This window comes from Desmodus rotundus, chromosome 5 (genome assembly GCF_022682495.2).
Source record: "Desmodus rotundus isolate HL8 chromosome 5, HLdesRot8A.1, whole genome shotgun sequence".
Classification (NCBI taxonomy): domain Eukaryota; kingdom Metazoa; phylum Chordata; class Mammalia; order Chiroptera; family Phyllostomidae; genus Desmodus; species Desmodus rotundus.
Genome location: NC_071391.1, coordinates 8,748,484 through 8,773,212, shown reverse-complemented (window position 1 = coordinate 8,773,212; position 24,729 = coordinate 8,748,484). Strand labels below are relative to the sequence as shown.

The 24,729-nt window shown below is 39.7% G+C and overlaps 1 protein-coding gene across 1 annotated transcript; it reads left to right on the top strand.

Annotated features, from left to right (window-relative positions):
• The first annotated feature begins 4,627 nt into the window (after positions 1-4,627).
• LOC112317354 (membrane-spanning 4-domains subfamily A member 7) lies at positions 4,628-22,029 on the top strand. Its single transcript, XM_045183110.2, has 9 exons — positions 4,628-4,635; positions 5,872-5,933; positions 7,285-7,468; positions 11,755-11,887; positions 15,041-15,175; positions 17,048-17,104; positions 19,097-19,303; positions 19,873-19,974; positions 20,746-22,029. Exons 1-9 carry the CDS (start codon positions 4,628-4,630, stop codon positions 20,875-20,877), a joined length of 1,020 nt encoding a protein of 339 aa, XP_045039045.2. The 3' UTR covers positions 20,878-22,029.
• Positions 22,030-24,729: the final 2,700 nt, after the last annotated feature.

Here is a 24,729-nt window from a genome sequence, read left to right as displayed (position 1 = left end):
TTATCTTAGATTTTGAATTAGAAGCTGAGGGGAACTAGGCACACAGAGTGTTTGGAACTAGGCACACAGTTGTGGGGGAAAGAGTAAGGTTCTTTTTTCTGTGAGTCCTGCTTATTTAACTATAAGGCACAAAGGCTTTGAAAATCTAAATAGGAGAAAAAGTGCTACATTATTTTTGGGTTTTCCATGTTGTATATATTCATGTTTTAGGGATTGAACTATTAAATTCCTTAACACCATGTGATTCTCCTTAAAGAAGAATTGCCAATGATACCTCTGATAAGGGGTTAATACCCAAAATTTATAAAGTACTCATTCAACTCAACAACAAAAAAACAAACTCCAATTAAAAAATGGGCAGTGAACCTGAATAGACACTTCTCCAAAGAGGATATACAGATGGCCAGTAGACATATGAAAGGATGAATAGTGTCACTAATCATCAGAGAAATGCAAATAATACCACAATGAGATATCACCTCACATCTGTCAGAAAAGTTGCAATCAATAAATCAACAAGTGCTAGTGAGAATGTGGAGAAAAGAGAATACTTATGCACTGCTGGTGGGAAGGCAGCCTGGAGTTTCCTCAGAAAATTAAAAAATGGAACTGCCTTATGACCCAGCAATTCCACTTCTGGGAATATATCCCAAGAAGCCCAAAACACTAATTCAAAAAGATATATGCACCCCTATGTTCACTGCAGTGTTAATTACAATACTGAAGATAAGCAAGGAACCCAAGTGCCCATCAGTAGATGAGTAGATAAAAAAGTGGTGGTACATATATACAAAGAAATATTACTTGGCCCTAAAAAATAATAAAATCTTACCATTTGCAGCAACATGGGTGGACCTAGAGGATATTATGCTAAGTGAAATAAGTCAGAGAAAGACACCATATGATTTCACTTGTATATGGAATCTAAAGAATAGAATAAATGAACAAATGAAACAGAAACAGACTCATAGATGCAGGGAACAAACTGTTGGATGCCGCAGGGGTGGGGTTTGGGGGGCTGTGTGGAAAAGGTGAAGGGATTAAGAAGTACACATTGGTAGTTACAGAATAGTCATGGGGTGTAAAGCACAGTGTAGATAATATAGTCAATAATATTGTATAACTATGGTCAATTAATATTCAACAAAGGGGGCAGCAGCATAAAATGGAGTAAAAATAGCCTCTTCAACTAGTGGTGTTGGGAAAGCTGGACAGCTACATACAAAAAAATGAAACCTGAGCACCAACTTACACCATACACAATAAATTCAAGGTGGATAAAAGATTTAAATACAAGTCGTGACACCATTAAAGTCCTAGAAGAGAACATAGGCAGGAAAATTTCAGATATTTCACACAGCAGTATTTTCACTGATATGTCCCCTAGAGCAAGGGACATAAAGGAAAGAATAAACAAATGGGATCTCATCAAAATAAAAAGGTTTTGCATGGCTAAAGAAAACAGTATTAAAATGAAAAGAGAACCAACCGTGTAGGAAAACATATTTGCCAATGATATCTCAGACAAGGGTTTAATCTCTAAAATATATAAAGAACTCACATGACTCCACTCTAAGAAGACAAGCAACCCAATTAAAAAATGGGCAAAGGCCTTGAACAGACACTTCTCCAAGGAGGACATACGGAGGGTCCAGAGAGATATGAAAGGATGCTCAGTATCACTAGCCATCAGAAAGATGCAAATTAAAACCACAATGAGATGCCACCTCACACCGTTGAGAATGGCCATCATAAACAAAGCAACAAACAACAAGTGTTGGATACGTTGTGGAGAAAAGAGAACCCTAGTGTACTGTTGGTGGGATTGCAGACTGGTGCAACCATTATGGAAAACAGTATGGAATTTCCTCAGAAAATTAAAAACGTAACTGCCTTTTGACCCAGCAATTCCACTACTTGGAGTACACCCTAACAATCGTGAAACACCAATACAAAAGAACCTATGCACCCAATATTCATAGCAGCACAATTTACAATCACCAAGTGCTAGAAGCAACCTAAGTGCCCATCAGTAAATGAGTGGATCAAAAAACTATGGTACATTTACACAATGGAATTCTATGCAGCAGAAAGAAAGAAGGAGCTCCTACCTTTTGCGACAGCATGGATGGAACTGGAAAGCATTATGCTAAGTGAAATAAGCCAAGCAATGAAAGACAAATACCATATGATCTCACCTTTAACAGGAACCTAATAAACAAAACAAACAAGCAAGCAAAATATAACCAAAGGCATTGAAATTGAGAACAGGCTGAAAGTGACCAGAGGGGAGAGGGAAGGGGATTTCAGGTGAAAAGGGTGAAGGGTTTACACAAACAATTATAAAGGACACATGCACAATAACAAGGGGGGGTAGAAACAGGGGAGGGAGGTGGGAAGGGATGGGGTGGTGGAGATGGGTGGGGGGAAAAGGCAGAAAACTGTACTTGAATAACAATTTATAAAAAGAAAAAAAATTGTATAAGTATGTATGGTACCAGGCATGTACTAGAAATATCAGGGGAAATCACTTGGTAAGTTATACAATTGTCTAACCACTACGCTGTAAACTTGGAGCTAATGTAAAATAATATTCACTGTTAACTCTAATAGAAAAAAGAACTGGGATTTCTAAAGTGCTCCATACTCAAATTCTATAATTAAAGAGCCATAACTGTAAACCAATTGTAATATTACTTACTTATTTTAACTAACCCACTGTTTCTACTTAAATAAATGCATTTAAAAATAAAATGCATGTTTTTGTGCAGTATTATTAGTTACAATAAACGGTGACCACAAATGTAATTTAAATGAAAAAAGTTACATTTTAGATAAATATATATAACAATACATTGAGATGACTACTTAATGATAAGAATTAATGTGATTATAATTAATTAAGTGACAAAGAAATTTCATCTGAACATCCCTTACTTAAAAGGAAGATGACATTTCATATTGATGAGAACTTTAAAAAACTTGAACCAATATTAAGAATCTCAAATCACATGTGTATTATTGATTCAGAAGGTTCATACGATTTTAACTCCATTACGTGGTATGATTTGACACATGTCAGAGTGAAATAAACATCAATGGGGCTTCCCAAAAGTGACTAAATAAATAAAGCTGAGTTGATGTGTTTCTATACATGCCCAGTAAGCAAATCTCAGAGAGGAAATTCCCTAAGTATTCACTGGGGAGGAAAGTTGGGACTCTTTCTACCAGCTGTGCAAACTGAAGCCTGAAAACTGCGCTCTGGGTGGGAAGAATGAGTTGTTTAAAACAAGTCCTGTTGTCCAAAGTTTATAATCATTCGTCAGATTTGGTGGGTTGAATTGGTTGTAACGAGATACAACACTCAGCTTTATTTCCTAGAAATAGTTACCTTTTACATTCAATATTAATTGTTAGCTAAAATTTTAGGGAAAAATTGGTGAACAAATCTTGTTTTTTTAAAAATACCATTAACATCCGATATAATTTAAGGCCTGCATGTGTGGGGTTTAAAGATGAAATATAAAATTCTTCCCAATGGACTTTAATAACATTGGAAAGTGATGGTAAAATAGTTCTATATCTACTCACTGTCTGGTTTGAGAAAATACTCAGGAAGAAATCATCTTAAATGTGTTATTTCATAATTTTTCAAGTATTTGCAGCTAAATCTACAAATGAACTCATAATCGGTCTACTTGAAGTATGCAAAACCCACCAAGAAGTTATCATGCAAATTCAACACTAACTGTGAACAGATAATTTGCCTCTTCACTACCTGGCCTCCCTGTCTTCCTTACAGAACCATGGAGACTGTATTCAGCAACAGTACTGGGCACAGCTGAGAGACGTACTCTCCAGTCTTCCTTGTGGATGGAAACGGCAGTGTGGTATGGCCCTGGACCGTGAGTCCTCACAGGGATTTTGCTGGGAGATTTTGGGAATGTGTCAGTTTCTCATGTCGGTATCACCCCTTCTCTCCATATCTTTCTTCTCCTTCCTACAGGGAAGGCGAATGCACAGATGAAGGTGAAATGTCCAACTTGTGACTGTACAGCTCCCCTGAGGATGAAAGCCCACTGTGGATAGCTGAGCAGAAAGACAAAGGAGCCCAAAACTCTGATGACATCATAGATCTTCTTTATTAGCTCCACACAGCCTCCCCAGACTTCTTGGATAACTCTAATTTCCTAAGCTTTGGTGTTTAAGAATCGGTGGTATAGAATTAAATGCAACCTCTATTTGATAGGCTAACATAGGCATCGGTACAAAGAATAAATGTAGTCGATGCAAATGAGAAAATAAACCTGATGATGTTGTACTAAAGCAAGTTTCAAAATGATCTTCACTAGTAATGACCTCGTGTACCTCTTCCAACACTTTGGGACACACCCTTATTTAATGTTGTAGTCAGAATGGCCTTAGAGAGTCACTGGTTTTGTTTGTCCCTAGCATCAAGGAAGAGGGGAAGCTGGGCTGCCTGGAGTTATGATTCAGACTCAGAGCTCCTAACTCCAAGGCCAGCGTTGTTTCTGACACAGTGTATTGCCTACAAGGCTCCGTGTCACCTGTTCTCCTCCATGTATTGTTAATACTCTCAGGAAGCAAGATCAGTTAATAAGGGAACATGTATCGGTAATGCCAAAATGGGCTAGTTCTCCAAGGTAGGAGTGATAGCATTGCACCAGTTTGGATTCTCAGGGTCCCTATAATTGCATCAAAATATCTCAAGGTGACTCTGGACATAAGTAGATTGTGGGTGTAGGCAATTAATTACCTACAAATGCAATTGTGAGGGAGACCACAGACTTAGCTAGCAAATTGCCTGTTCTAGGACTAGGGACACCTCGGTTTGTTTTCGTGAAATTTTCATGTATGGAAAATGCAATGGGCCTGGAAGATGAAGAACAGGATTCTATTTCTAGCTTGTACAGTTATCAGCTGTGTGAATAATCATATGGAAATTTGGGCAGCAGTGTTATTTGTGTTGTATTTTCAGGGGGTGAGGGGATGGGTTATTTGCATGTATATCTGTGTCTGTATTTTTTATGTCTTTTTGGTTCTGCTGGTCTCTGTGGCTTCTCGTGTCTACAGTGGTCACATCAGCCCACGTAGATTCTTTAACCTTCAACTAGATGGCTTCCCATTGGTTCACTCAACATAACAAGTGTAGAATAATCTAGATGTGTGACTTTATCATATGTGCATATTTCTAGAACTCCCAGTTCAAAGCCACAGGTCCTCTTTCGCATGAAGGGATAACCCACTTAGTGCCACCAGAATGACCTGCTGTCACCTGTGAAGGTACGTGGGTGGGAGAAGCTCTCTGGTGCTGTGGAGAGTCGGTGGAGTTGCAAAGAATTAAAGAAATAAAGCCTATTATCTATTAATGTTTTTCTCCTTGGTGGTATAAGAATTATCCCTGGTGGAATAACAATGCTAAAAAAGAGTAAAGGCATTTTTACCTACCTGTAGAGGGAAATTAACTTTATTATAAAGCCTCTCAAATTTAATGAAGCCCTATTGGTTTCTGGAGCCTTCTCAGAGTTTGTAAAAGTTTAGAATAGTAAGTATCAGGGCCTCTCAGAGGGAAAAGGAAGAAACAAGTGCACAGCAAAGGAACACTGTCGTTTCCGCTAAGGGAAGTGGACAACCATCTGGGGAAGATAAGACACAAAGAAGCTCACCGTGTTAAGAGATCCTTTTGTATTACGCTACTTTTTAACAGACAACAACAACAGTTTATAAGTGTTCATAGTATTTGGTTTACAAAATGATGTGCGAAATTTACTTAACTCTCCTAATTATGGCAAATTCTTGGAACAGATTGCTTAATTCTGTTTTAAAGACAGTTATCTGTCCTCTCCCCAGGTTTATCAAGAATAAAGAAACTGCCAGTATTTTTGTGTTTGGGGACTTCAATGATTATATGAGTAAGGCTTGAAGTCAAATTAATTGATGCTTCCTAAAATTCCTTACATGACTTCTAAATCAGATAAATGATCACTACTCACACTAAACATTTAATGCTGTGTAAGTATAAACTTTATGTTAAACTAAATTGGGCTGTAATAACTAAAGCCTTAATAAAAATGGGCTCACATTCAGACAAGTACCACAAATTATGTGACTAGTGGACTACTATCAGAGTCTACTAATATTAAACAGAAGAAAATAATTAAAAATCTTTATTAACACAATCATTTTAAAATAATTTAAAGTTCATAGATACAAAGATCAATAATTGCCATGCTCCAGGTTTTCTGCTTAGAGTCAACACTTTTGTTCCTCATAGCATGGAAACGAGAGGGGAAAGTCCATCTAGAGAAAAACCATTGTCATGTGTTTGATACAATGTGTCTTATATTTTAAAAGTAAACAGCAATGTTCTAAATAATGTCATCTGACAATCTTAAATACTAATGTATTTAAATATACATATTGTTAAAATTAATATGTTTCAAGAATATTGAGAATATAGGGGATAGAACTGGTAAGTTTTTGCCTCCTATGAGTTTTTAGAAAAAAAAATGTTTATTTTTATAACTGCATAATGAGGTCTAAATGTGTTAATTGCTAATTTTTCAAAAGGAGGTGCCCTATTGACAAGTAAATCACATCCACTCAATTCGTGCATAGGTTCCTAGACTCTTCTTTAGTCTTACGGTCAGAGCACCAACGGTAAAACACTTCTGCATGAAGGACAGCGTGATGGAGTAGTAGTCCACTGCATACATGTGCCACCACTTTCTTATCCACCCACCTACTGACGGGCACCCCGGCCGCTTCCAGATCTCGGCTGTTGTCAATAACGCTGCAATGAACATAAGGGAGCACACGTTATTTTGAATTCGTGTTTTGGGGGGGGTTGGATATATACGCAGAAATGGGATCGCTGGGTCAAAAGGCAGTTCCAGTTACTCAGTTTGTCAAGAGCTTGGGAAATGGGAAAATAAATTCTTCCAAATTCAAAATTAACATCACAATTATCACTAGTTATTGAGTGCCTACTTTTCATTAGTGCTTTCCATCCTTTGTTTTTAATTCCCTGAACAGCCATATAGTGGAATTCTTATTTTCCATCCCCATCTAGTAGGTAAGAAAATTCAGGCTGAAAGGAACTAGTTGAATCACCAATAGGAAGGTGGGAAATGAATTCTAAATGGAGCCGTGTAACTCACAAGCTCTTTTTGTAGCATGTTACTTCTCCTTTGTATCACTTTCCAGACGCTGAAATTTAGAAAGAGGAAGCAGAGGTATTTTAATATATCAACTATGTATAAGTACAGCGAGACTCTTGTGTAATCATCAATACCACTCTGAGGAAGGGGCAGGGCGTCTCAGAGGCTGGAGAGCAAAGTAGCAAGGTCATTCTGGCAGGAACAGCCAGGAGGAAGTTCTGGCTGAGAGCTCCCCAGGGGCGACCTGGCCCACCAGCCATTACACACAGGACTGGGCTGCAGGAAAGGTAGGCACCTTGTTTTGATCATACCTTTTGGGGGTGATTGCTGGTTTCTTAACAGACAGCCAGGAATTAGATTCTGACCTCGCCTGTGCTGCTGACCAACTGCAAGGACTGGGGAGACAATTTCCCCTTTGGGTCTCAGTTTACTCACTTTCCAAGTAAGAAAACTGGGGAGACCATTAGTTAGGCTTCCTTCACGCTCTGAGGTGGTGATTTTCTCCAGGTCTCTGCATTTCCTGATGTGTTGCTCAGTCTCACATAAAGTACCCTCTCAACAAAAACTGCAATTAGATTACCGTAAATCCTGCATCTGTACCCTATCGTTCCACTCTAATTCTGCAATAGAGAAAATTGCTGTGTGCAGAGAAGTTGTCCTCCAAGCTACGGTTTGTCTCCCAGGTGGGGATTTTAGAACTGTCTCGAAAAGTTGGAGGCCACCTCAAGTTTGTCTCCATGTGGTGAATGTGAAAGGCCAAAGATCTTTCTCAGCCTGCGGAGTTTGGAGATGATGGCGTCAGTGTGGAGATTTCTTGTGAAGCCACCCCCACGACGGAACTCCAAACCTTTGTCAGCTTCCCAAACTGAAACTCCATGCCCGTGAAACAGTAACTCCATGTTCCCCTCTCCTCCCACCCCCTGTTACCATCAGCCTACATTTTTAAAAAATTAAATGTTAATAAGATCACACAGGTTTCAAGCATACAATTCTAGGACACATCATCTGTATATTGCACTGTGTGCCCACCACCCAAAGGCAAATCTTCGGTCACCACACATTCGACCCACTTCACCCTTCACTACGCCCTGACCCCCCTTCCCTCTGGTGACCACCATACTGTTGTTTGTGTCTATGAGTTTTGTTTGTTTGTTTGTTTGTTTTCTAGTTTGTTCATTTGTTACTTTTAGTTTTATGTGTCTCTATGGATTTAGGTACTCTGGCTGCCTCCCGGAAGTGTAATCACATAATATTCGTCCTTCCATGACCAGCTTAGTTCAGTTAGCACGTTGTATTCAAGGTTCATCCATGTTGAAGCATGGGTCAGAATTTCCTGCTTGGCTTTGAAATTTAGAATTGTTATTGTTTCTATGTATGAGTGTCAGTGATATCCACAGAATAATGTTGAGTGCAAAAAGATTTGGAAATAACATGGAAAATTATTCAGTTTATGTAGAATTATGAATGTATATGAACATAGAGAAAGAAAGAGGAGACAAAATGAGAAAGGAGAAAAAGAGAATGTAAAGGATATGCATGAAATAGTGTGTGGTAGTTAAGATTGAAGGAAATTTTTTATTTTCTTCTTCAAACCTTGTTTCCTTTTTGATTCTATTTGCTGTGTCATGCACTCTTGTGAACAAAACAGGCAGAAATAACTAAACAAATTAAGTGTGCATGGTACCCAAGAGTGCAGTGAACTACCATCTGGGCCTGCGGGTCCTGGCTTCAGCCTTAGAATCAAGCACACGCTGTAGTCCTTGAGTATGAGAACTGAAAATTACAACAAGGAATTCAGAAGGACAGAGGCTTTTTTTTAATCCTTAAGTTGAGGTCGGTCTTTGGTTTTCTTTCTTCCCAACTTCATTTCTTTATTTTTTTTATTGTAATAAAAATGTTTCACATAAGATTTACCCTCCTGACAGCTTCTTAAATGTACAATACAGTATTGCTGTCTACAGGGACAATGTCGTACAGCACATCTCCAGAATTTATCTTGAATAATTGGAATTTTATACATGCTGCACAGCAAATCCCCATTTCCTGCCCAGGTCCTGGCAGCCACCATCCTAGTCTTTGCTTCTATGAGTTTGACTATCTCCCACACCTTATATAAGTTAAATCATGCAACATTTGTCCTTCTGTGACTGGTTTATCACACTTAGCACATTGTCCTCAAGGTTAACCTTGAAAGAAGGAAATCTTGCAATATGTGACAAGATAGATACACCTTGAAAGACTGGTTACTAAGGCTAGAAAGAAGAAGGGGTCTACATGGCATATTTGGGCCATTGAACCACAGGAGAAAGGCAGAAGCCAAGTTACCAGAATACAGGAATAATTCTGGAGTTAGAGACCATCAACCCATCAACCCTAAGGTCAGCAATGTTACTGTGCATGATGGAACTGATGAGTGGAAACAGTGGACAATAGCTATAAGGGATGAAGGAAAGGATACAGGGGCTGAGGATTATGTGTAAGTGGATGGGCAGGCCTAGACCTACAGGGCGTAGAAGAGCTCCGGCATCAGATTACCTGGGTTGAAGTCTTGCCTTCACTACATGTCAAATCTTGTGCAAACTGTTTGAGTTTCTAAGCCTCATTTTTTATCTGCAGAACTCAAGGAAAAATAGTAACTATGTCAGAGAGTCATTGGGTAGATTAAATAAAAACCCACACAAAGTTCTTAACAGAGTGCCAGACTCATAGTAGGTGCTTAATATTGTTAGTAATTATTATCATTTTACCAAAAATGTAGTTGGTTTTGAAACCTAGAATCTCTCCAAATCTGATTATTTTTCTACTTCTCTGGCTTTAAAGATGTGCCAGAAGGGGCCTGGACCATCAATGGCATCCTCGCCCCAGCTCGATTGTGAGGATTTGGTGCCAACACTGTTCCTCTCTCTGTTCATGTAACTTCACCCAAACTTCTGCCCAGATCCCAACATCCCCCTAAATGATCATTATTTCCATAGACAAGGAGACCTTTATTTTGATAAGTCTTTGATTAAGGTACTTGATGCCATGAGAGCATGAGAAACTTGACCAAGACATAGAGGTAGGAGTAGAAATGGGGTAGAGGTCACTGACCTCTCATTGAGGATGATGGAGCACCTGACCAAGACCACAGAGGTGTGACAAAGAACATTCATGTCCATCACCTCATTCCACTCCTCACAAAAATCCTTTGTGATGCTATTTTATAGATAAGAAAACTGAGGATGAATGAGGGGAAATAACCTGCCTGTGGTGAGCTAGTAAGTATCAGAGCTGGAATTCCAATGAGTTTTAGATATAACTAATATATGTTGAGAGTTTATCAATCACTCTGTGTTGAACACATGACATGCATCATCTCATCTATGTAACCCTCACCACAAACGTATGAGGTGGCTAAAATAACTTGTCTATGGTATTTTAGTAATGATTGGAGGGCACAGGATGTAAGCAGAGGACTGGACTCCAACACACATGATCAGAAGTGCAGCTAGATGCTGAAGCTATGACTCTCAGCCCGGTGACCTTTCCCACCTTCCCCACTAGCAACAAGATTGTGGGTGCCAGTTCCAATATTTGGATGTTACACACTCCAAGAACTCCTGGAACCATGGAGGTGATGTGTCAGGGACAGAACTGTGGCACCATCAGATTATCATAAGCCTTTATCCAAACTATGGCCTTCAAGAGGGAGAATGTTGTGCTGAGAACAGATCTGGGGAGCAGCCCAGTGGCTGGACTGTGCTGCTGATGCCACAGAGGCCCAGCAATGCTGCTGAGCTGGTGGACAGCAGACAGCTTACTGCTTGAGTCTAGGTTGGAACTGCCAAAGCCAGGAAGGAAGAAATGGGGAGATGAGGACAATTAATGTGGTAATGAGAAAAACAGCACAAGCTTGAGAGCAAGATCAACTTGGTTCATGCACTTTCTGGTTATGCAAATACAGGCTAATTAGTAATTATATTTGCTACCATGTATTAAACACTTTCTATGTGCCAGGCTTAGTGCTTTGTGCGACTATTTTATTTAGTGAAAATCACTTGAACTTAATTAGTTATGAGTTTCTAGTGTATAAAGTGGATTTAATAATATCTAAGCTGTTATAAGAATTAGAACTGCTATGGCCTAGTGCCTGGAATTCATCAGGAGTTAAAGAAATGTTTATATTAAAAAATTTTAAGCTAATATCGGCAGGGGGTCACTCCAGGTGGTACAGAAAAAGGATGTGGAATAGGATTAATCAACATGTTATTGGAAAGAAAATTCAAGAGAATGATGGAAGCCTGAGCAGGCAGCATAGGTGTAGCATAAAGGTAGAATACAGGGAGATGGTGTGAGACTGCCACAGGTGAAGCAGAGGTACAGGAGGAAGAGAAGCTGGCAGTAGAGATTGTTAGAGGGCGAGCGAAGTGGATTCAAGGCTGCCAAGCAAGTTCTATGTGAATTGTCTGCCTGAGGACAGGTCATCCCTTCGACAGTGGGGAACAATTTTAAGTGCCTGCAAAGTCTACTCCTTGAGAGTTTTATAGCATTAAGTCAAACCTTGGGTCCTAACTGAGTTCACTGCCTCTTTCAGCATCATCAGCATCATGTTATCACAGCCCAAGGCCAAGGAAGCCTTTGACTCCTTCTCTCCAAAGGACACCATTACCCCTCCAGAAGAAGATAAATTGGACAATGATCTCCAAAAAGAAACCACAGTTCTTGGAGTAAGTCCACCTCATATAAGGAGAACCCTGAGGGAAATATTGTGAATGTATCCCAACTACAGTGGATCTGGGAGTTTCTCACTTTTTTCTGTCTGACTCCAGGCTAATGGAGACATGGCATGGGGGCTTTATGGGAAGACTATGTCCTCCTTAGGCCTTTCTGCAAACTAACATAAACCACTGGGTCTTTTCCACCTGAAATCTACACAATAAAGTCTCTTGTAAGTTGTCCTTAATTATACTAGAGATATTGATGTAACCGCATGATTTTACTCAATATGATTGAATTAGATCTTACTTTAAGCTCATTTCTTAAACATTTTGAGGCCACACGATCTGGACTAATCTCACCAAACACTTTCTCCCTGTTCACACGAGTCACTGTAAGACACCCCACCCCAGTGTCCAAGGTCATCGTCTTCCTTCAGATCCAGGACTTTAATTCCCTCACTGTTCTGAATATCCTCTTTTAAGACCCAACTCCTACTCATGCTCAGCTTTGGAAACCTGCCCAATTGTCTTCCTATTACGCTAAAAATGTTGAGGCAATCTGGGCAGAATATCCACAAACTGTTACACATCTACAGTTACCCATACCTGTGCCCTCATATTCTTTTCCCCCACCCCAATTACTAAAAATAAAATGTCCATCTAATTAATGATAACCCTCCCTTCGTGCAGTAAATCCTATCCCTTACCACTTGTTCCAGTAATTCTCCCCTTTCTCTCTGCAAAATTTTAAATTAATTCCATAAACACAGAATCTTACTGCAATTTTTACTGTCTTGAAAAAGAAAAGCAAAAGCAAATACTTTTAAATTCATACTTTCTCCATTGATGCCCTACTCGTTATTTACCTTCCCTGTAACTCTCCCCTATAAGGCAGGAAGTCAATATCTCCAATTACTCTCGAATGATAACCTCTCTTTAATCGTATCCAATGGCATTGATCCCCTTTGCTCCACACTACTAACCCAATTTTCAAGCCTTTGTTGTCAACTTTGTTGAGTTAATGAAAATGTTTGATGCAGTTGACCATTCTCTCCTACTTAAAACACTTTATTCACTTGGCATTTTGGATATCACATTCTTCTGGTTGTTCTCTTTCCTCTTCAGCTGCTCTTTTTATGCATGTGTACAGTTTCTATGAATTTCCCTGGTCCTAAATTTGGAGTGCTCCATAGCTCAGTCCTTGCTTCCATTCTTTTTAAAAATCTGCTGCACATAGAGAAAGAAGGAGCTCCTACCCTTTGCAATGGCATGGATGGAACTGGAGAGCATTATGCTAAGTGAAATAAGCCAGGTGATGAGGGACAAATACCATATGATCTCACTTTTAACTGGAACGTAATCAACAAAAGAAAAAAGCAAGCAAAATATAACCAGAGACATTGAAATTAAGAGCAATCTAACAATAACCAGAGGGGAGGGGATAGGGGACAGTGGGGAGAAAGGTTTTCAGGAACTACTATAAAGGACACATGGACAAAACCAAGGGGGAGGGTGGAAGCAAGGGAGGGAAGTGGGTTTGGCTGGGGTGAGGAGGAGAGGTGGGGGTAGAAATGCAGATAACTGTAATTGAACAACAATAAAGGAATTTAAAAAATCTGCTGCAATACTGACCTCATCCAGTAATATGACTTTAAATATTACCTATACTTATGACTTAGGGGGAAAAGGGCTATGTCCTTGGCCTGGATCTCTCCTCCAAACTTAAGACTCATATGTCCAAAAGCCTATGTACATCTCTGCTTGGATATTTACTAGACATCTCTCCTGTAACCTGTACAGAACTGAAATCCCGATCCTCTTCCTCAAACCCATTCTTCATACATTATTTCCCATCTCAGATCAATTGTCATTTTCATCATTGCAGATGTTCAAGCCAAAACCCTTGGAGGCAACCTTCATTCTTCTCTTTCATAATCCACATTCAAACTTTCAGCAAATCCTATAGGTTTAATCTTTATGGTACATCTAGAATCCAACTACTTCTCACTATTTGTACTATCAAATTTTCTTTTAAGTCAAGATCATCTCACATGAGAGTTAATGCAGTACTCTCCATTTTGGTGATCTCCTTGCTCTGTTTCCTTACAACATATTTTTAACAGAGCATGTGGAATAATCTTTTGAAAATAGAAATTAGATCATGTTATCATTTTGCTCAAAATTATCCCATGGGCTTCCTTTTTTACTAGAAATGAAAGACAGAGTTGGTAAAATAGCCCACAAAGCCCTACATAGTTTGTATCATGCCCATAGTACTTCTCATGTCTCATTTCCTACTACTTTGCTCGTAACTCGTGCTATTTTCTAAGGACATCATTGTAAAGGACATAATACCTGTCAACTGGCAGTGATTTATATTTGCTTTATTCCCCTGATGCTTGGAATACAATAGTTATTCAATAAATCAATTGTAGGAATGGCTCAATTCTCTTGACTTTAGGTTATTTCTCCTATGTTTGCGTCATCATACAACTGCATATTCATTAAACAGTGAGTAAGAGTGTGGGCTCTAGATGAAACTGACAGGGCCTAAATCCTAGTCCTTCCATTCAGCCATTTGTGTGGGTTTGTACAATTTATTTTAACTCCTGGTACCTCATTTTTCTTATCTGTGAATAAGATGAGGTGAATAGCCAGAAGCAGAATGTGTTATCATCATGGCTGTCATAAAAATAGTAATTATTATTAAAATCCAGTGATGATGAAGATGAGATGAATTACAGCACTAAAGAATTCCTGCTCTATTCCATTTCCATTGAAATCGAGCCCTTTATTAACACTCCCTTGGTAAGTTTGCTTTCTATATCCATCTAACTGGACTGTTGTCCAGAAAAAAATGTTCTCTAACTACTTCTCCTAGAACCACAAAAAATTTGTCAACTTTTTCAAAATAAAGTTAAGATGTGCATATAATCACTCCCTGGTTTGCTAGTTTAATAATCCTATCAGAAAATAAAAATTGTTAGTAACACATGAATTCCTCTTAGAGATTGTCTATTGGCTCTTTGTAACACATTTTTTTCCTTTTTAGTATGACAAATTATAACATTTTAAGACTTTTTATAATTCACGATTTACATGCAAAAGCCACTTTTATCTATTTAAAGTGTATTCCAGAACTTTCCCTCTTGTCTCTTGTAGAGTATCCAGATCCTGTGTTGCCTGCTGATTTTAAGTTTGGGGGCCATTTTGGTTTCTTCTCCCTACTCTTCCCACCTCAAGCCAGCAGTTTCCACCATGTTGATGTCCGGGTACCCATTTTTGGGAGCTCTGTGTGTGAGTAGAGTGGGGTCTCCAAGAGGGGATATGCTTTATAAATGCTGACAGGGTGCTAAGTCATGGAGTATCTCAGTCCCAAGAGGAGGGGAGAGAGGCAGGGAAAAAAGCAAAGGCCTTCAACTTTCCCTCTGTTATTATCCCTCATCATGTCTCTACAATTCAGGAGGAGCAGAGAGGGGCTTAATCTGCTATCCTGAGTGAGCATCCCATGGAGTCAATGGATGGGACAGAAGGCAAGAGGGTAATGCGATGGGCATACCAGCATCTCTTACCTGGCCTTACACAGTGTTTCTGGAAAAGTGGAAGATTTTTTTCACACCTTTCTTTGGGCCTTCGATGACCCATTGGCTTCCCTTCAGTTTGAGAATAATTTACCTGTCAGGTAGAGAGTAAAAGGTCATTTTTTAAATAAAACGAGCACCACTGGTAGATGCCACAGGTTTGCAGAGGATTAGACCAGCAACAGTAAAATTCGTGGAAAGCAGGGATACTCTTGCTTTGTGTTCAGAGGCAATCAGTGCTTGGAAAGATTTTTTGCTGCCTTCCATTCAATGGCTCATGAAGAAGGACCCAGTGGATTTCTTTATTTGGACAGTAGCCAGGGTCTAATCATATCTCCCCCCTACATTTTTTTTCTTTGTAGTATCCTCTCCAAAGAGGAAAAAGGCATACATTCTGGGCAGATGAATTTTACCAAGGCATCAGCTCTGTATGGATACAGTCCTTATGTGGACACAAAAAGGACCTAATTTGTCTTTGATTTTTCTATCTAGCCAGTCGTTATGGCTTATATATTAGAATTAACTCCTGCTGGACCCTATTTGTGACAACCAAATCCCTAAATCACAGCTTAACCAACATTTTAGTTTCTCAGAATATCCTTCTAACTCCAGCTGAATCCCTAACACCAGTGGGATCAAATATTGACTTCCAGGGCTTTCTGATGAAAGACTATTCACATCTGGCCCTGTACTGCCCACCTTCCTGCACTCCCAGTCTAACTCAGGCCACCTACACCAATGGCTTGAAGCCCATGTGTTTCTGCACCTGCCCCACCAAGTGCTTCTGTTGGCTGCTCCCATCTTTCTATCCCTTCAAGTCACTGGACTTTCTCAACTTCCTTTCTTTCAACCTTGTAAAAAATTTTTAAAATGTACAATGATGTTTATTATGGAATTACTTTAGGTGGTGAGACGTTACTAACATTGCAAGACAAAAATAATGATTCAATGAGAAAAGGCTTACCAGATGATGTTTAGTAAGAAAAAAAAAACAAACCCAACCCAAAACTCTATTTACAATCAACTTCAGGGAAGAAGAGCCATGCACCTAGACTGTATTTATAGTCAGATTCTGTGATGAAAAAATATAGCTCTAAAAATAAACAAGGCTAATTAAGAAAGATCCCTACCTATTAAAAACAGTTGATTGTAAATGAGGAGTTTCCAGATGTTTCCATCTCACATCAAGTGCTTTGCAGATACAGCTTCTAGACAAGTGTGGCCTGTTGCAACAAGTAGACATCCCTAGAACACTGCTGTAGGGAGATTTCTAGATGATACACTAGGCCTGAGTTAATAGTCAATCTTGTAATTTATAACACTCTTCTCACACCATGCACACCTCCTCTCCAGGCTCCCTCAGCTTGCAATTATTTCCACTAACATGAATTCATTCCCTTGTGCATCTGCTGATTCTTCAAAGTCAATGTAAACATCCTGAAGGCAGAAATCAGGTCTCTCGATCAGTATGGATCCACACGATTCCTACAGTGTCATCTTTCTAAAAGTTTTACAATACTTACTGATTGAGTGATCGACACATTTCCACAAAAGAAATGAATTGATTATTTCTCTCTTTTTGGAACAGTTTGCCATTGCTGGATTCTTCTCCATTATCTCTGGGAAAAAATCAACTAAGCCCTTTGTAAGTATAAGAACCATCACATCTCAGCTGGTTAGTGTAAGTGGAACTTCAGGTTAATTCTTCCAGTTCAAAATCTCCATTTGAGTGTCTAGAGAAATAAGGCTCAGAACAAGTGAGAGAGCTCAAGTTCCCCCTGCAGGTCTGCTGGCAAAAGTAGGAGTAAAACCCAGATTCCTTGCCTTTTGGACCAGAGCTCTTCCCTCTACAAAATGGATCATGTTCCAAGCTTAGAGGAGGTTTTCCTCAGTTGCTTAAGCAGTGGAAATTTTTACATATGCCAAGAATTCTTTAAAGCTTTTTTCACTTTTTATTGAATTTTTTTAGGTGACAATGCTTATGAAAACTATATGGGTTTTAGGTGTACAGTTCTATAATACCCCATCTGTACACTGTATTGTGTGTTCACCACCTGAACTCTCTGGTCGCCACCATTTACCCCCTCCATACCCTCTTCTACCTACTCCTACCCCTTTTTCTCTTTGGTAATCACTATACTGTTTAAAACTTATCTTGGCCTTATTAGGGTACATCCCAGCCAGACCCCAGAGATTCTTTTTTTCCTAGAAAAATCGACCTAATAATGAGTCAACATCCCTAAATGGCATGGACAGAGGCAGAGGTGTGTGGCCTTTGATCTTCTCTGCCTATCTCCTCCACTCTTACAGGAGCCAGAAATGATCAGACTGTGGCCCCTTTCCTGACAAAGGTCAGGAGTTGGGTGTAGTGGGCAGAAGCAGCTGAGGCCTTTGATCTTCTGCATGGCAACCTTTCCCTCTCCCCTGACACAAATGCACAGAGATGACTTAGGGAAAAACCACATCCTGACTCAGGAAGATCCAGGGTCTGGTTAGCCAAGGATGAGGGCACGTAAGATGCACAAGGCTGGTATATGCTCCTGATGCATGAAGCTAGAGTCTGAACCCCAGAACCAGTGGACAGGGTTTTGAAGAGTTCACAGCATTAGATGGAGTCAGAATTCTGGACTTGGAATCAGGAAACCTATTCTTCTGTCCCAGCTTTGTCTCTGATGCATCTCTGTGCTTGAAACAGTTCCTTCCTTCTCTGGGCTTCAGTTTTCTTATTTATAAAATGTGGAAGATGAATATGTGGATCTCAGAGGTGGCTTCCCAAGTGCCCTGAGTACACTTAAAGGAAAGACTGTACTTGGAATGACCTGCTGCAATATGGGCTCCATATATGGGACACAGGATGATAAGTGGGCTCACATGAGAACTTTGGGACAAGGCTGCCCTTTCACTCTGTTCTTCCTTCAGGGACTCAGCATCTTGACGCCATATAGCTACTGGGCCAAGGGAGAAGAGGATAAGACAACCATCCTCCTCAATGCCCAGTACCCAACCATGATGCTCCAACAGAAAAGGGCATGCCCTGGTACAGAAAGGAGGACTGGTACAGAGTCTGGCCCATCAGTGTCTTTGCAGAGGAATGACATCCAATAAGAGCCCTTTTCCCCAAAATGTAGACTATGACCCAGGAGTACATGTTATGAATGAGGTTCTCATAGGCCTGACTCACCTCTAGAATGTATTCCAACTTCTCCAGTGTGCTTCTTCCTTTTCTCTGAAGCCACTTCATCATGGAAGAAGAAGCCATAGATTGGTCTTCCTGGGAGGGAAGCCCTTAAAGCTTCTAGAATGATTATAAGTCTATTGAGGAAGTCAAGGGAGATATTGACAATACCATTTCTGCCTTCAGTGCTGCAGGGAGTCAAGGGGCCAGAACCCCTCTCCCAAAGCAGGAACTATTCACAAATTCTCTTATTCAACAAACATTTACTCATTATATGAGGTGATGAACTAGATAGTGAGGAGGGATACAGGGATGAATGGAACACAGTATGTGCCCATTAGGTGTACACTGGTTAGAGTGGCGACAGACCCAAGGAAGCTCCGTTGCAGTGCAGTGGAAGGAGGGAAACGGAATCACATGCTGCTTCTGTGATGAGATTCCAGTGCAGAATTTCTCTTCCAGGCCGTGAGCAGCCTGACGTCCAACGCAGTGAGTTCTGTTGTTGCTGTAACAGGCCTCATCCTCCTTGCTGACAGCCTGGTAGCCCTGGGGAGTGCGTCTCAACTATGTGGCTCACAAAGGGAACATCTAACCTCATTGCCTAATTCGGAGTATGATTATCCAACATACAAAGTTGAGGGCTGTGTCCTGGACAGTGTCAGTCTAACAGTAAGTACTTTCGGATCAAATATCCTGTCATCTGAAATCTCTGTCCCCCACCCTAGTATAATCTTGCTTTTTCAGTAGTCCCTAGCCTTGTTGGTCTGAACATCTGGAAGCAGACAAAAGAAAAAAAAATATCGTTGAAAGAGGCCCATCAGCAGACTGCATAATATGGGAGATGCATTGTGTAAAATCAAAAAAGGAAATCAAGAAGGGATGTGGGTTGTCCCTTCTGAAGTCTCTCAGTAGGTTTAACTCTCAAACTGCCCCTTTAGTTGAATAGGCATTTTTTCCCCTCAATGAAATATCCCAGAAATATCCCTCTTTATTTGAATTTCATTGATTGGGAATGAGTGTACCCTGCGTTAAGTTAGATAAGGATTTTGAATCTAAAGCCCAGACATATGATTATTATACTTTGGCAGGCAGAGAGTGAGAAGGGGATAGGAGATGGCCCACCAACGGATTCAACCCCTAGCAGAAATGTCCACTGCTAGAGCCTCCATCTCCTGTCTCCTCTCAGTCAGGTGCAAGGGCTAGCTTAGGGTACCAACCATCCCCGTCCTGATTTGCAGGGTGTGCTGGTGGTGATGTTTTTCTTCACTGTGCTGGAGCTCTTGCTGGCTGCATACGCTTCTGTCTTTTGGTGGAAAGAAGTCTACTCCGGCAACCCTGGGGTGAGTACTTTGACGTGTCACAGGATACCTGCTGGGTCCCGAGATCTGAGCTATGATGACCCAGGTCTAAAAAGAGAAGTCCCTTATTGGTCACTGGGTACGTGTGGAAGGTGACTTTTATAGTGAGAAAAGAGTTCAGTTAATGGGCTCCTTCATTAATGACCCTCTGGTCATCTGAGATCAGTTGGTGCCAGTTGGGTAGCAAACTAGTTGGAGGATTGCTTAATATGAAGCTAGATGACTTTAGAAATCACCTGGCCCAGTCCCTTGTAAAAGAATCAAGGTGTGGATTAAATCACATGGAGAAGGAATGATGCAGGCTAATGGGCTGAGGCTGAGGACTTGCATCTCTTTACTCTTGTCATGAACAGCCACCTGTCTCCCTTCCCAGTCCCCTTGCTGGTATGATGAGATTTGACCAGAACATCCTCTGTTCTGTTTATGCTTTCCCATGTTCTTCCTTCCTCCTTCTTAGGTCTTGATGTTACAACTTTTTCAAACCCTTACTTAAAAGCTGTAGTAGAAAAAAGGAGAAATATTTAAAGAGAACAACTGAATTGTGATTCAGTTATGATCTTATCAGGAAATGGTAACATAATTAGCAGATTAGAGAATGGCATTTGCTTGAACTAATATTGATGCAATTATATATTACGAGAAAGTTGGGAGAGCTACTACTCTACAATATTTGTGGGGAAAGCGTTATAAATATGTATCTTAAAAGCCTCGAAAATCAGTTAAATATCTATTAACAAATTTTATCTTTCCTAGAGTTCATTTTCTTTGCCTCAGTCACAAGATTATATCAAACATGTCAAAGACTTCTTCAAGGTCATGGATGTGAGAACTCTCAGCCTTAGAGAAAAAAAGAAGGAGAAACCCAGTGCTCAGGGCAAAGTGTGATTAGACTTCCCTGAACTTTCAGCTATTTTAGACTCTAGGAGAAACTTAAAAAAAAAAAAACAGCTACTGTTTTGTAGTTTGTCAGTGTGAGTAATTTTCTTGCTCTTGAAAATAATTTCCCAAAAGGCCGGGCTAGTAAAATTTTATCAGCCTGTTTTCCAAAATGGTCATAAACTTTATAAACTTCTTTGGGTAAACTGAACAGAAAGTAATTGTCTATCATTAACGAGAGGAGAAAATGTGCCCTCTTGTGCTCGTGTGAATTGGCTACGTTATGTGGCTGCGCAGGCTGTGTTTCTGTATTATTTTCGCATGCATATTGCTTGAATAATAGATATGAGGATTGCAGGAACATTTTAATTAAAAATACTTAAAATATATGGCTTCATTTCCGTCAGTTGAATGAGTTAAATTTCTGTCAACTAAATATAATAGCTTAATGGCCTGCCTCATTTAATGGCTTTATTCTTAAATATCTGGGTTCAAAGATTATAATTAATTACAGTGCTCTGTCCCATCTTAGTTCTAAACCAAATAAGAAATTAGACCTATAGAAATAATGTCAAGTTCATTACATGTTGGTGTAAACAACATGAACTACCTAATAAAGAGAGTCTTAGTACTGCTCCTGGGTCTAGGTCTTGGGTCCTGTCCCAGAGGGGCCTGTGTGACAGAAATGCACATGTGTGTTTTCCAAATGACATGCACAAAAATGGTCACAGAAGTCATACACATGATAGTCCTCAAAGGAAAATTATCCAAATAAAGAGTAGAAGAGACAAATACAAATTGTGGTATATTTAGATGATGAGGTACTACTATACAGCACTGTGAGTGAACACACTACAGTTCCTGCAGCCACATAGACAAGCCCACAAAATAATGACCAGGGGGACAAAAGCTATGTGTGAGAGAGAATATACTGTATAATCCCATTTACATAAAATAAAGTTTAAAAACAAGCAAAACTAACATACAGCGTTAGGATCAGAGGCATGGTCACCTTCGTGGGTCATAATTGGAAGAGGACCCGGAGGGCCTGCGGTTTCCTGGAAACGTTCTTTTCCTTGATCTGGATGTTGAGGCTGTGCATATGTGATGTGTTCTCTTGCTTCTCTGTTATAACAAAATAAAAACCACTTTTAACAGTTACTTTTGACCTCTTGTGCTTGTCTAGTTATTGAGCCATCCCTCATGTCTTCTCCATAGACAAATTCTTTTAAAACACCATCTGCCCCAAATCTTGGAGTCATCCTTGACTCTCCTATTTCTCTCGTACATCATATCTAAGCTGTCATTAAACCCTGCCAGTTCTAACTCCAAAATGTATTGAGTCTGATTACTTCTTGCCATCCCACAAGTACTCTGGTTCATCACTGCCCTTTGACGTCATCACAATGAGCAGCCAGCTGGTCACCCACCCCACTCAGCCTTTTCTCCCCATAGCAGACAGCAGGAGTTTTGTTTTTTCATCTAAAATAGATCATGTCCTTTCTCTGCTCAAATCCATTCCATTTTATTCCAGATAAGAGCGAGAGTCCTTAAGTGTCCTTATAAGATCTAAACTCTCGTTTCCTCTCTGGTCCTGTCTCTGACTTCTCTCCCCCTTGCTCCCTCCACTCCTGTCATACTGGCCTTTTGCTGTCACTTGACATATTCTTTTATTTTATTACACAGCCTCCCTCTACCTGAAAGGGTTTTCTTGCAGTCATTTTCATTGCTTGATTTCTCACTTCTTTCAGGTCTCTCTCCAAATCTCTGAGCCTCAATAAAAGTCACCCCCCCACAACTTATATAAAATTGTAATTCTATAAATATAATTATATCATATTTATTGTAATTATAATTATATTGTAGTATAATAATTGTATGTTATACAATTGTGTTATAATTGTATAATATACAATTGTAATTATATTATATATAATATATATAAATTGCAATCATGTAGAAATATAATTACAATTGTATAATACAACAATACAATTATATTGTATTATAATAATTGTATGTTATACAATTATATAATAATAATTGTATAATTACACAATTGTAATTATATTTATATAATTACAATTTATCTTTATAATATAAAATTTCTATGATATTTATAATATAAAATTTATATGGCATTTACAATATAAAATTTATATGATATTTATAATATAAAATTTACATTGTATTTATAATATAAAATTTCTATGATATTTATAATATAAAATTTATATTATATTATATTTATAATATAAAATTGTGACCCTCTTCCCTTGTCACTTGCTTATTTCTTTCTCCATGGTATTTACCACCATGTGACTTACTATGCATTTCACTTGTCAGTTGTATGTCTACTCCAGTGGTCTGTAAGCTACATTAGGGCACTCAATTACTACTCCCTGCTGAGGTCTCAGCTCCTATTTGAGTGGTTTTTAAGTGTGTGTGCAAGTGTGAATATTTTAAACTTGGGTGCAGAACCTTTGAGATTCCCCTTTATCCCGTACATCAAGCAATGCAATAAAATTATATTTTATGCAGGGCCTATTTCTTATTTGTTTGTTTTTTGCTGTCAATTAACAGAAAGTTTCTTCAGGACAGCTGGAGAACTATATTAAGAATTACCTGGAATATTCCAAACTGACAGAAGATGCAGTAAAGCTGCATCTTTTATTTTCAACTCTCCTCTGCTACTCCCCAACCCCCAACCTGGTTGCCTTTCACAAATGACACGACCAGCCACTCAGTTTCCAAAGACAGAAATTTGGGAGTTGTTCTTGACTCCTTCCTTTGCCTCTTTACCACATTCCCACTGGGACAACTGTTAGGCAAAGACCACTGACAGGAAGGTCTAATGGACTCATGGCAAGAGGAGTGAATGGTTTCAACCAAATCCATGCAGACAGTGCAGATCTTTAACATACACATTGGAACTCTGGGTTCTCACTCTTAATTTTTTAAAAAAATGCATCTTTCCCGAAACGGTAACCCCAGATCAGTGACCGAGCCACACATATTCAGATCGTTATCACAAACTCTCCAATCCTTCCTCCCATCTTGCCTAACTTGGTGCAAGATCTCCTTGCTGGTCTGATGAAGTCAGTAAGCAGCCAGGTGAGGCAGCAAGGCATTGAGGGGACCCCTAGGATCTGATGGCAGCCTGTTGCCTCCAGCCAGCAAATCCAGAGTCACCCATACTCAGACACTCACAAGGAAACAAATTCTGTCACCTATCTGAACATGCACAAGAGTGGGTTTTCCTCAGCTGAGCCTCCAGGTGGAAATACAGCCCGCTGACTCATTGACCGCAGCCATTCGAAGTCCTGGGCAGAGGCACCCAACTAAGCCATGCCTCCCTCCTGAGACACGAAAGGCGCAAGGTAACAAATGTGTACTGTTTTAAGCCACTAGACTTGTGGTAGTTACATAGCAATAGAAAACTAATACACACTGAATTGTTGCATGGAAAATGGAAGCGAAAAAGCCAAGGTCAAATTTAAGCCTCACCACTTACCAGCAGTAACTACAGTACTCAGTTATGTCTTCAAAATGCTTATGACAATAAAAGCCTACTTTCCAGGGTTGTTGGAGGGGTGACATGGTAATACCGGCAGAAAGACGAAGTTAATGAGGGAGTGAATATCTCATTTGACTTACAGCAGTGTTGGCACATACTAAGCACTAAAGGTTACTTGTCAAACTCAAGGAAGAGAGGTCTCCTGCAGGCTGAAGGCAAGAGGGAATACCATTTCCACTCAAAGAATATCTCCCTGCTTGTAGATGCCCCTTAAAGGTTCTGTCATTTCACCTCTCCATGGAAAACCTAGTTCCTGCCTTCTGGTCTGACTCCACAGATGGAAA

What these genes read in the sequence shown, in the direction of transcription:
- LOC112317354 (XM_045183110.2), top strand. An exon ending in AGGACTGGGCTGCAGGAAAG is followed by an intron (nt 7,469 to 11,754) that starts GTAGGCACCTTG and finishes TGCCTCTTTCAG; the next exon opens with CATCATCAGCATCATGTTAT. An exon ending in CATTTTTGGGAGCTCTGTGT is followed by an intron (nt 15,176 to 17,047) that starts GTGAGTAGAGTG and finishes TTTTTGGAACAG; the next exon opens with TTTGCCATTGCTGGATTCTT.